Raw genomic sequence first — 12,712 nt, forward strand, 5'->3', positions numbered from 1 at the left:
ACAAATTAAGGGATATAACCAAACAATTCTTTCTTATTTACTTCAAAATATCCATCCAATAAATATCTGAACTTTTTATCATTTAATTCTGTGACTATCTTTATGATGCAAGGCCTCTATTTTATTGCACACATTATCCTCCCCCCTCTATTCATGCAGTTTTTTTGGAGTACCTCTTCTGATACCATGCTGCCTCGCTGGAGAGTTACCAGAGCTTTATATTTTAACGTTGCAGAGACCACAAAAAAGTTCCATATGCAGAGGAGGTAAAGACAGATAATTATGGGGTAAATGTCACCCGTGGTTAACACCTCATGCCCGCTGCCTGGGTGTTTCTGTTATGTAACTGCCAGGAAGAAATTTTCCTGCTCCAGAAACCATTATTTTTTTAAGGTTCCAAGCTGATAAAAGATGTTATGGCATGTAAAAAAAAAAATAAAGAGGGGGGAAAAAGCTACAGGAAAGAAAGGAGGAAGGAAGCAGGTAACTGTGTCTGTGTTAAGAATTCAACTTCCAAGCAATGAAATCTCAAGGCAGGGAGGTCTGGAGTTAAGAAATAATGGGACAGCTCAGGTCTGTGCCTCAAATTTAAATCAAAAACTGAATTTTGGATGTTGGGCAATGGGAATACCTGCAGCTTGTGCTGGTTCAGAGCTCTGCTGAGCCCCCAGCACGCTGGGAAACCAGGCTGCATGGGTATTCATTTGGCTGAAAAATGTTTAAAATTCCTAGCATTTGATCCCTTTTGGAATTTCTCAGTGGGAATTAGACTCGCATTCCCATGAAAACCAACTAGATCTGGTGAAGATAATGGGGGGTTTCCCTTTGTGTTGGAAAAAGAATGTAAAAATATCTTTGTGCTTTAGAGAAATTAACTTGCTACAGAGTTACTACGGCTGCACTGTGCTCACAGGGTACTCAATGAGTAAATTGAAAGCTTAAGGAACTCTGTTCTATAATTTTTGAAGTTAGAAAATCATACTTAATCCCTTTTCTGGGCACAGGCCAGTGCTCAGGATATAAAGAAATGAAGCATGATACTAATTTGGTTTTTATTTCTTTGAAACCTTTTCTTTTTCAATTTTACTTTCAGCCAAGAAAATGGGAATTTATAAGATTGTAACAAGTGTGTTGGGAACTGTTTTAAATATTAGACAGCTCAGGCTGCTTTTCTGTCTTTTGCAGATTCACAGCCCGGGATGGACCTCAGTAACCCTCAGGAACAGCCTGTAGCTGCAGGTATTGTGCTGTTCAGTTGTGTTTTCCACCCTCTCTTGACAATTTTATATTTAAATTGAGAAAAAAACATGAATTGTAGCTGCTTTAGGGTCCCAGGACACTGTATAACAGTCAAAAGTATAAAGAGGGGCATTAAAGACAAAAAAAAGTAAATTTTAGAGATGAAATAAAACCATGGAAGTTCAATATAATTCTGGAAAATTATAGTGAAGTGGGGGAAAAGGACTGTATAGGAGGAAAGGAAATATTTTCAGGAGAAAGCTGGAAGTTTTGATTAGGCAAGCAAGAATAATACAATTCTCTTGGTTGACTGCATTTCTAAAAATATGAAAACAAACCTCCTGAGTGAGTTTGACAAGTGTTTCACTTTCTTGTTAATCAAAAAGTGGAGCCTCTTTCCAGCTCCAATGTAATATTTAGCTTGAGAAGGATCAGAGGTGTTACCATCCAGCTGTCAGTAGGTTAAAGAATTTACCAGCAATTTCACAGTGTTACTGTAAATTTTTAAAATTCCCATAATGTTTGAAAAAAATCACTGTCTGTTTTTTAATGAAATATTGGTTTGAAATTTACAGAAATACACATAATATGGAGCTAGGTTGCACTGTGAGGTTAATGAAAGAGGCTTTATTTGAAACACTTTACATGAATAAATTTCACTACAGTTCAAAATGTGTCTTTATCTCCAAGTGGAGAGGCTGGGATCTCTGGGATGCTGCTCTGCATGATAATGTTGATATTTAAAAATACACACGTGGAATAAGCAGAGAAGTGCAAGTGGGTTCAAAGAGGCCTTGATTACATCTGCTTGAGCAGTTTTCTGGCCCAAGGCCAGAATGATTAAAATTTTGCCCAAAAGAACAAAGTGGAGCTGTGATTCCTTTGCCTTGCTCCAAGGAGCTCCATCCCTGCTCACAGCACAGAGCACCTATGATCGAGTTAGATACACTGGATTTTATTCCTGCTGCCATTTAGAATAAAATCCAGAATATTTGGATCTGAGCAAAAGCTGAGAATGTGTTCCAGGTGTGTGTGAGAGTTGGTGTAGGATTTTGGGAAAGGAAATCCATCCCCAAAGTGCATCTGTAAAAATAACATTGTACTGTCAGCAGTGCTGGGAGTGTGCAGGTGCTTTCTTTGAGGGAATCACCTGGAAATATTCTTGGAGAATAAATAGTTAATTATTTTTTGCCCTTTTTTTTTTTTTTTTTCCAGAGGAACAAGAGGATTTGACAGACTGTAATCTGAACAAATCCCAGGAAATGGAAAGCATGGATAATGTGGAAGATATGAAGGAACACAATCAGTCTAATGAAGAAGCAGGAGGTAAAGTAGAGTTGGAATTCTGATAAATAATAATTGTATTTTGTCTTTTTATTCATCTGATTATGCTATGAGAGCATGCCTTTAAATGGAATAGCAATACAATTCATTTGGAGCATTTCAACACATTCTAAAGAGGAGCAACACTTTTCCATCAGGGAACCTTACGTGCATTTTAGCAAGGTCAGTTTTACAGGATCTGTGAAATATGGATGGGAAGATAAAAGAGCAAGTGCATCTGGTGAGCCTCTAATGTGTGTGCTAACAAATTCCTAACAGCAGTTTGCATAGGCAAATCCTGTGTGAGGACTGCAATTTTTATTTATGCTAAGTACTTTCATACCTAAAAAAATAACTTGATAATTTATTCCTTTTTTTTTTGAAAGAAAGAACAAATTATCTCAAATTCACAGGACCACTCAGACCTGTAAAATTTAAAAGTGTAGCAGCAATGCTGTATTTTAAACTGGGGGTGAAAGGGAGGTTGGTCAGTTTTCCATGTTTATTGATGAAGAAAATACCCTTCCTATAGCCCTGAGAGAAAACATAGGGATTAATTAAAATAATAAATTAATATGTGCTGTCTTTAAAAACCATCAGGCCCTCTTCATTATTAGATAGAAGATAGCAGCAGCTCCTGAAACTTGGCAATTGCACAGAGCTCAGGGTTTACATGTGTCCATGGCACATGTGTTGAGTTTCTTCTGTGCTGTAGAATCTCCTAAACTGAAATCTCAGCATTTACAACAGCTCCTGCCCATCACCTGAGAGTGTTGAGCCTCAGCCCCAGCCAGTGAGGAGTGTGCCAGGTGCAGGATGTGGGGCACGTGCCCTGGGCACAGCACACATGGTGTCACCCGTGTCACAGGGCCTTTCTGTGACACCAGCCCATGGCAGCCAAGCAGCACCAAGGGAAATTACGGCTGTGGCTTTGGGTGGGAGTTTGAGGTAGAGTTTGTATCACATGAATCAAGTAAATCACTAAAGAATTCTGTGTTTTGGCTGTGTAAGTAGCTTTGGTTGTTCCCTCTAATGTTCATGTGATTATTTTGCAGAGGTTATACTTTTGCATTATTAAAGACCCAATGTTTTTATTGGTTAACAAATTGCAAGCAAATGTAAAACACTCAAGGGAGTGGTGAGAGGAATCTCACTCAAGGATCTACAGTGCCAGTATCTGTTACTGCTGGTGTCTGGCCTTGCTGGGCATTTTATGGACATCACACAGGTTTTCTGACCAAATTTGGGTGTCTGGATTAGGATGAAAAGCTTCATGTCCCCAGAGCAGCTGCTGCTTAGCAGGACTCTACAATTGAGATTAGCTCATTAGAGATATCTGCAATGTAGAGCCTGCCTTGGGCAGGTGAGCTCTGCTCTGCTTACCCTAAATGCAGAAGTTTAATAGAATAGACAGAATATGGAAAACTTGAGCATTTCCTACAACCAAGGCAGCTGATCTCTCAGATTCCACAGGACATCAAATATTCACAGCCATGCTCCAGCTGTTTGTCCACCCCTTGCACCAATTCCACTCTCACTGGCTCACTTCTCCCAGTGTCCCAGCCCTTCACTCCTCCTGCTCACTGAGCTGTGGGTGCAGGAAACCAGGACAGGGTTTCTTTCCCAAATCCCCCAGTACTGACCACCTGAGGGGAGTTGCTGTAGCTTCTTCCCACCTTCCCTTTCCAGGAGCCATGTCCATATTGCTCACATGCAGTGTCCAGGCATGAATTTGTTTTTGTTGTCTTTTCCTGTTCTCTGGCTGCCCTGTGCCTACAGAACCATTTCTCACCCTCTTTTCCATACATTTAAGTCAGGAACAACTTGGACATGTGAGAGACTGTGTCAGTGAAGCTTTTACCATTCATTTTTTATATTGCTGCTGATCTCTTAAAGTCTCTTTGCCATTTGTTCTGGAATGCAAACACTGAAAATTTACATCTCAAAGACAATGCTATAAATATCAATAAAACATCATTTCCCTCCAGCAGCCTCCCTTACCATTAGAGCTCATTCATTATAAAGTGAGTATGAACCTTCACTACCACAGTGCCCCATTCCTTGCTGCTCACTGTTGGAATAAATCCATGACTGCAAGGAGAAAGCTGCTTCAAATGCACAAAAAAGGTACCTCCAGCATCTCCATGTGAAATGGCACAAAATAAAATATACATAGTGTTTGCTTCAGTGCTTCACACACTGCTCTCTGCAGTCATTCTGATACCGGAAGCCCAATAAATCTTAAATATTTAAGCATGCTGTGTTAGTACTCCAGGCCCTGCAACGATCACTAGGTGCACTTCAATTTCCTCCCAACAACACCAGTTCAGTTGCTGTTAGAGACTGAAATTCACAAATAATCTCAGTTTTCATGTCATGCCCTCTATAAAATAGCAGCAGCTCTGTTAGTCCCTGAGCAGTCCTCGTGGGTCACTAACTACTGTCTGATTTCTATAAATGAAACCACATTTTGACAGTGCTGTCCTGGTGGGAGGATTATCTTTTGGGGATCACTAACCCTGGTAAAATGAATATATAATATTCTCCAGGATCACAGAATAGAAATATCATCAGTATTGGTGATGGCTTTTGGGGAAAGGATTATAAACCTTGGTTAATAAAAACCAAAAATCTCCTTTTCTTTATTTGGCACATGGATACAATCACTAATCCCCTCATTTTATATCAAATTGAAACAGAAATAATGAAAAAATATTTATGTAGTTCTCATAAATGTTAATCATGTTTGTGAGTGAGCAATTCCACTCCAGCACCTTCCCAATTCATGGCTGATGAGAGCCTGCAATAGAAACCTCTCCTTTTTCTCTCCTGAGCCCCCACACCATCCGTGCCCCTGGGGTTTGTTCCATCTGCTGGAGGCCATCATGGCAACACGAGGCCACTGACTCATGGAGACAGATCAGGCCTTTGATAACCTGCTTTCCACTGCCTTGCTATGTCTGTAACATGTTTTTCTCCTGCACAATTATGGCTGCTTTTTCCATGTCTTGTCAGCCATCCGTAGTGAGTAGGAATCTCCCAGTTTCTTGGCCTGTGTTTTTTTGTGATTCTTGCATTATTCATGGGTGACACTGTGAGTATGATGTGGGGAATTATTCTGAGGCTTTGAGCAGAAGCTGGACCTGTTTAAGTCTAGATATTGTCTGATATGGTTTGATGGAGCCTTTTATATTAAAAGTGATGCTGGGATCCTTTTGAAATCTTACAGACAGTTAATAAAAACACTAAATTAATGTATAGGGCTGAAACACCATGCTGGAGCTCATTTGGTATGGAAAAAAATCCACTTTTCCAGCAAACAGTTTTGTATTTGGACTTCTCTGAGCCTGTGCAAACACACCAGCTTCTGGTGTTTTTTTCTGTGTGTCCTGACACAGGTGAGATGCCATTCCATGGAAACAACTCAACTTATCCTTCTCCACCCCCTTGTTAAACAGGCTGCCATGATCATCAGTGCTAACTATCAGGCAAACAATTAGGCAGCAGGCTATAGTAAAATGGTAATTAAAAGCTTGATGGGGAAGAAGGAAAAAAAAAAAAAAAGAAACAAAACCCCCTTTTCTTGCCTCAAGGGACTGGAAGCTGCACGCTGTGGTGCACATGGTGTATGCTTGCCTGCAACCATAAAAATACACCGTTCCCATGGTGCTTCCTGTGTCTAGTCTGAAAAGAGACAAGCAATGAGAGAGGGGAGGGGAAGCTCTTGATTTCCCCTGTTCCTTTATGTGCCCCCAACACTGTTACCTTCAGTGGCCAAAGTTGGCACATCTTTAATTTAAAAATTAAATTAAAAAAAAAAAGCCACGTTCCTTCCTCTGGGAGTCGCAGTCAAGCACGAATGTTTAATTATGTCTTAATTCTCTCAGCTGTTGAGGCAGACAACTTTTGGGGTGTTATGAATGTCAGCGAGCTTTCATGGTTGTGAGCTAAAAAGAGATAAAAGGCGCATTTGTGGTTTATGGATGTTAATTGCTGCTGCACTGAGGTGAGTGAGGGGGGCGGTTGAAAGGCTGGAGAGAGGCAGGAGAGGTGACAGAGCCTCACTGGGGCGCTCAGCGAGGTTCCAGCGCTGCTGCAAGAACATGCACTTATCTGCCTGGAAAGGAAGTGCCGTTTTTTATCAGAATTTTTCATCTCCCAAGCCCAGCTCGAGCCCCGGCGCTCATGGGACTTGGGGTTATCTCACAACATCAGCAGAAGTTCACTGCAAGGGGATTTCTGTAGTGTTAAACCCAACAAGGAGCCTGTGCTGAACGGGTCAGGCTTCTCTAGGGGCTCTACTGGGACTGAAAGCCGCGTTTTCCTTATCAACAAACGATCCTCTTGACTTTGTTTGAACTCTTCAGACTGTGCCGTCAGCGGCAGGAATGCTGCCAGGCACGCTCGGTGACATCAACGGGGCGGTGGTGTCACCCAGCCTGTAAATGATTGACATCAGCTGGACCATCCCGAGCACTCAGCGCTGACACAGACACTCGGATACCCTGATTGCCTGCAGATAATCAGGAAGTGCAGCTATTTCTCCTTCTAATTAACCCATTATAGTGATTAGAAAATAGAATTTACTTCTGAGATATCCTGACTCCCAGTGGAAGCTTTGAGACAGAACAAGGGCTGGAAAGAGGATAAGAGGATGGATGCACAATTATTCAATAGATGATGGCCTTCATTCCATAACTTTTTAAATTCCCACTTGTTCTACAATGTGTATCTTGGATCCATACAAAATAATTCCCTGAAATTAAAGGTGAGAGAAATATTTATTCCTTTGGCATTGAAATAAAATCTAGTCCAAGACTGATGAGTTGTGATACCTCCCCAATCCCCCCAGCAGAAAATAAGTGAAGATGCAGAAAATGGCTCTGGGAACTCAAATGACATGTTATTGTAGGAAATAATCTATTTTTGGAAATACAGATTAGTGAAAAGGAAATCAGTTAATGGGGATGAGTCACATTTTGCCCCCAAACCAGGCTGTTCACTTGGCACAAAATGAGAGTTGAAGGGACAGGTTCACTGTTTGTGCTACTGAAAAAGTTTCGAGAAAGGGAAACAGATCCACAAGAGCCAAAACTTTGCTAAAATACACAAATATTTCCCCTGAGCATTGGAATTGATGGTTCTTTTAACTGAACTGTGCAGAGTTTGCAGCGGGTGCTCAGTGCCCGTTTCACCTGGCGATTTGCCGTGTCCTCAGCGCTGCATCTCTGCGCTTCTTGTTCCGCCTTTATTTCCTTCTGCTCTGCAGGAGCTTTGGGAATTCACAAAGTGGATTCACAAGCTGAGCTGGGCTGGTTGTACTGCCGAGGAGCAGCGTGTGGCTGCGCTCACCTGCCGTGCCCGCAGCTCCTCTCCTGCTCTCCTGGTGCAGCAGCTCCACCTCAGGATCGGCTCCTGGAGCTGCAGGTGCTCCCCAGGCTCTGCTGCTCACAGTGACCCCCAGAAATCTTTAAAAGTCTCTTTTCCCAGCCCAGCACTCGAAGAAGGAGTCAGAGCTCCTCATTTCTCTGTCTCAAGGTGGTTTATTGTTTCTTATGTATAAAATTCTTTCTCCTGTCCAGCCGAGGTTGGCTCAGCAAGACAGTCCCAGGCACTCTGCCTGCCCCTGAGGCACTGTTATCTTTTTATACTAAAAACTACATGTACAATATTTACAATAACTTCCCAATACTTATCACTTATGTTAGACAGTGAGCTTCTACTCTAAACCAATCTAAAAGTCCCAACATCACAGCAGAAGATGGAGGCCAAGAAGAAGAAGGAGAAAGGCTGGACATGCCCAGATTCCTCCATCTTGCCCCCCTGAACCCCATTCTAAAAACCCCAAAAAAATCTATTTTTCACCCCGTGATAAATTCACTAGCATTCTACTTAAACTGTCATGGCTTGTAGATCTTCATATAAGCTTGGTAATTTTTTTCATGGGTCACAATCAAAACCACAGGGCTCTGTGCAGGGGTTTGGGCAGTCCAGGACAGGCAAAGGGATGTCCTGAATTTCAACACCCAACCAGTATTTTGAGCAATCCTGCTCTTCCAGGGAGGGCTGGATTTGTTGTTCAAACTCCCAGGAACGTTTAGGATGGGAAAAAGCAAAGCTGTAAGTTCTTACAGCTGTAAGAGCTGTAAGATCAGTGTTACTAAGGGAACACAAAGTGGATGCACTCGTCTCTCTACAAGGCTGTGCTTAAAGCAAACTACAAATATTTGATTAAAGAACCTCAAATAGGAGACAACACAGGTGAAATCTAAAATTCAAGTTAAGATTATTTGCTACTGGAATTTTTTATAGTTCAATCAAATCAGTTCAAGTTTTTCAAGACCATCTGAACCAAGCTCCTGCCTCCAGCCTATATGTTTTAAAATTCCTCAGGTATTTATCACATATTTCCCCATTCTTCATGATATTTTATCTTATTTTCTCTCCATATTTAATTTTTCTTACAAGAATATATTGCATTGGCAGGAAGGCTCCTGGGAGATGAATTTACAAAGATTAAATGAAATGATACATTGAATTTCTCAGCTTTGAAGTTCATTTGAAGCACAGTTGACCAGAGCCGACCGTGCCTGAGTGGTCACATTAGTGATTGGTCCCTTGATATAAGTAATGCCAGTGATTATCTGAATTTAACATGTGGCCTTTCTCAGTCTGACTGTTGGGTCCAGATGTTCTCTGATTAACTGTCTCATTGAAGTCTGATTTAACGGTTGTGATTGTATCTGCCTTGCTGGACTTCAGGAATTGTCATTTTAGAAATGTTTTCTCTGGTTGATGGTATCTTAACGGCAAAGGAAGGGAAGAGCTTGTGCAGTTTCATCTTTTTCTCTGTTTTTTTTTTTTTTTTGGTAAGAGGGAGACTTAAAAGATATTCAAATCTGCAAGGATAATGTTCACAGGTGTCAAAATTCAAATAAATTTCATCTGGGACAGGTGTTGGAAAAGCTGGGCCCTGCAGGCCTGAGGATGTGGGATGGCATTCCCTCTGCTGCCCTCCAGCACTGGGGGTGTAGAAAGTTGAATAAAAATGGCAAATTATTGCCACTTTTTAAAATTAAACAACCAAAATAAAATCCCATGGTAGTTTCAGCATACACTAGCTATAGTTTTCCAGCCCCTAGTCCAATTTGTCCCAGGGAAGGTCGTTCTGCCTCCCCAAATTCAGTTTGTAGTTTCAGTTAAGAGCATTTAAATGCAGTTAAATTCCATTTCCTTCTCTGAACTCAGCACTGCACAGTGTTGCTGTGCACTTTGTCCTGTTTTACTCCAGCTTTGGGAAAACTCAGTTTTGGGGACTATTTCTCCTTTACCCCCATTTCTGTTAATATAACTTCAACATAATTTGGAAACCTTTTGAATGAAAATCCTAGAAAACACTGGAGCATGATTAGGCAGAAATTACAATAGAAGGGAAATACTGTGTGTGAAATCATGGATTTCCACAGGAATATTAATCTTTACAAGAAAAATCCTTGTTTTAAGTAAGATGCTTGAAGAACCAGTTACATAATTCAAGTTTCCTGACTCACATGAGCTTGGAAACGATGTGTGTTGTTTGGTAGCTGTTATTTTGCAATTAATTGTACAACTAGATAAATTACACTATGCTTTAATGATAGAGAGGCACTGATATTAATGAAGTAGAAAATACACATCTGAGCACTTGGAAAATGATGCCTGGCTGATTTTTTTTTATTTTCTTTCCAATTCTCAGTGCTGCATTTCAATTTGATTTGTTTCTATTTTTGTTTCAAGTCACAATAAAACCAAGGAGACTCATTACCATTGAGCCTGCACTCCACAGAGGGGAATGATGAAAGTTTCTCTCCTATATTTAGAAGTGAAATTTCCACCAGGTGCATTCTGCATTGGGTCATTTAGGAATTACCCCTCACATCTGCCTTATAAAGCATCTAAACAAAATAAGTACTATTTTTTTTTTTTTGTATTGAAGTGACTACTGAACAACAGTACTAAGAAAATACTAAAAGACACAAAAATAAAATAAACCCAAAGCCAATATTTCCTAGTAATAAATGCAATATTTGGGACTTTTAGTGCAGAAGTCTGTGCTTTGGCCTGTAGTGACACAAAAAAGGACCTGAGGAATGGGACAGGCCCAGAGCCTGCACCCTGCAAGGGCATTTCTTGTCACCATGTCCTGGTTGGGGGATTCTCTCTGCTGTTGGCTGCAAGTTAATTCTGCTCTTTCTTTGTTGGCAAACAATGATCTCATAGCAGCTGTTGGGAAAAAGGGAGCCCAGGCTGGAGTCAGAGGCAAAACAAACCAGGGTGGGCCAAAAAGGCTTCAAATCCTTTCCCTTCCCTAGATGGATATCTGCAATGGGGTAGAAGAAAAACATGGACAAAAATTGCCTTAATTCAAATAGTGTTACCTCATAAAAAAAAAGAAAAACCAAACTCATGCTGCTATTGTGTCATTTCACATTTTATAATTTCCCATCAGTTACAATCTCCAAATTCTCAGTGTATACATGTAATTGTTTTCTTCTTGTTTGAGGAAAAAAAAACTTAGGCATAGCATTGTTTATTTTAATTATTTTCCCCCTGGTTTATAATTTTTATGGGATGCACTACTGTCTTTATTCAACAAGGATAATGGAAATTTTTTATTCATGACTTATCTTTGCCCCCAGTGTGTTGATTCCATTGCTGAGGTGTTTCTCACAAACATGCAGGATTCTGCCTTGAATCTGGAAACTCCACGGACTTTTTCAGCTTCACCACTCTCTGAATCTGTCATTCTGGGAGGGCAGCAGCTCTGGCATGTGTCTGTAGGGTTTTGTGGGGATAACAGTGATGAATCATCAGTTAATACCTGTCAAACCCAGGTAGTCACAAGAACCCTCCAATATCGACTCCCTTCTTGTTCCTCAGCATCTGAATCCCATTAACAGCTGTCAAAACCTGGTAAACTATTTATATGCTTTCACAATTTGTTTAATTGGATAGTTAGGAAATGGCATACAAGAAAAGCTTTCCTTTTTCCTTTTTTTTTTTTTTTTTTTTTCCTTTAGTCTGGCTGAACATCTGTAGCATTAGGGGCTCATTATCTCTGAATTGGCACAGCAAATCAGCAGCATCATTAAAATGCCACATTAAGATGATTAAGTTTCTTTGTTACCCAGTTGACTTTTTGCATGTGCTGAGGATTTCACGATTATGACCCCACTCCTTGTAAAACACTTGAGCTACATCACCCTTTCCTGCCGTTGTCTTTAATGGCTTTTGGGTTTTATTCCCTGTGCTTTTCCCATCGCTCCTGGTAAACTTTGCTTAACAACAGGACAAAACTTCGGTTTTCTCTTCTGTATTTGATGCCAGAGTCTCAGATTAAATGGAGAATTTGGGGGTTTTTCCTACTGAAACTTCCTCCTAGAGAAAACAGCTAAGATTCAGAAACCCTCCAACTTGCCCTCATTATTTGGCTCTCTTGACTTTTTTATTTCTACATTTTCAGCCTGGAGAAGAAGGATTGTATGGAGATGTCAGAGCAGCCATCCATTACCTGAAGGGACCTAAAAGAAAGAAGAGAGGGGCTGTGCTTCAGGAACAGGAGTGACAGGATGGGAGGGAATGTCTTTAAGCTGAAAAGGGGGAAAATTTTGTTGGAAAAATGGGAGAATCCCTCCCTGTGAGGGTGGGGAGGCCCTGGCACAGAGCAGCTGTGGCTGCCCCATCCCTGGGAGTGTCCAAGGCCAGGCTGGATGGGGCTTGGACCAACCTGGGAGAGTGGAAAGTGTCCCTGCCCAGGGCAGGGGGTGGGACTGGATGAGCTTTAATGTCCTTCCAACACAAACCCTTTGTGATTCTATCATTTTATAGAGCACACACAAGCACTGTTTGGCTGGTGACTCAGTCTGAAGTTGCCACCGCAGCTTTATTTTGGATTTTTTCCAGAACCCATTGTTTTTACAATGTTTCAGGTGAAACAAAAATATTACTCTGGAGTATGTCTTTCATCTTGTAATCATCTCCCCAGGAAATGAAACCATGTGCATCAGCCTTAACGCATCACACCAGCACTTTGTTCTGTAAAAGCTGCAGCTTTTTTTTTTCCTCAGTGTATATTAACTCCATGAACTGCCTCAAGAAAAATAGTTCCCTG

At 41.0% G+C, this 12,712-nt stretch overlaps 1 protein-coding gene across 4 annotated transcripts in view; it reads left to right on the forward strand.

The window, feature by feature from the left end:
* Positions 1 to 12,712, forward strand: part of IKZF3 (IKAROS family zinc finger 3) — a 35,514-nt gene that overhangs the window by 3,454 nt on the left and 19,348 nt on the right. For all 4 annotated transcript variants that reach the window (XM_064733851.1, XM_064733852.1, XM_064733853.1 and 1 more), the window contains exons 2-3: positions 1,186 to 1,239; positions 2,455 to 2,565. In XM_064733851.1, the coding sequence (XP_064589921.1) occupies positions 1,186 to 1,239; positions 2,455 to 2,565 (165 nt within the window). The remainder of the gene's footprint in view (positions 1 to 1,185; positions 1,240 to 2,454; positions 2,566 to 12,712) is intronic.

The sequence above is a fragment of the Zonotrichia leucophrys genome, chromosome 27, assembly GCF_028769735.1.
Source record: "Zonotrichia leucophrys gambelii isolate GWCS_2022_RI chromosome 27, RI_Zleu_2.0, whole genome shotgun sequence".
Lineage (NCBI taxonomy): Eukaryota > Metazoa > Chordata > Aves > Passeriformes > Passerellidae > Zonotrichia > Zonotrichia leucophrys.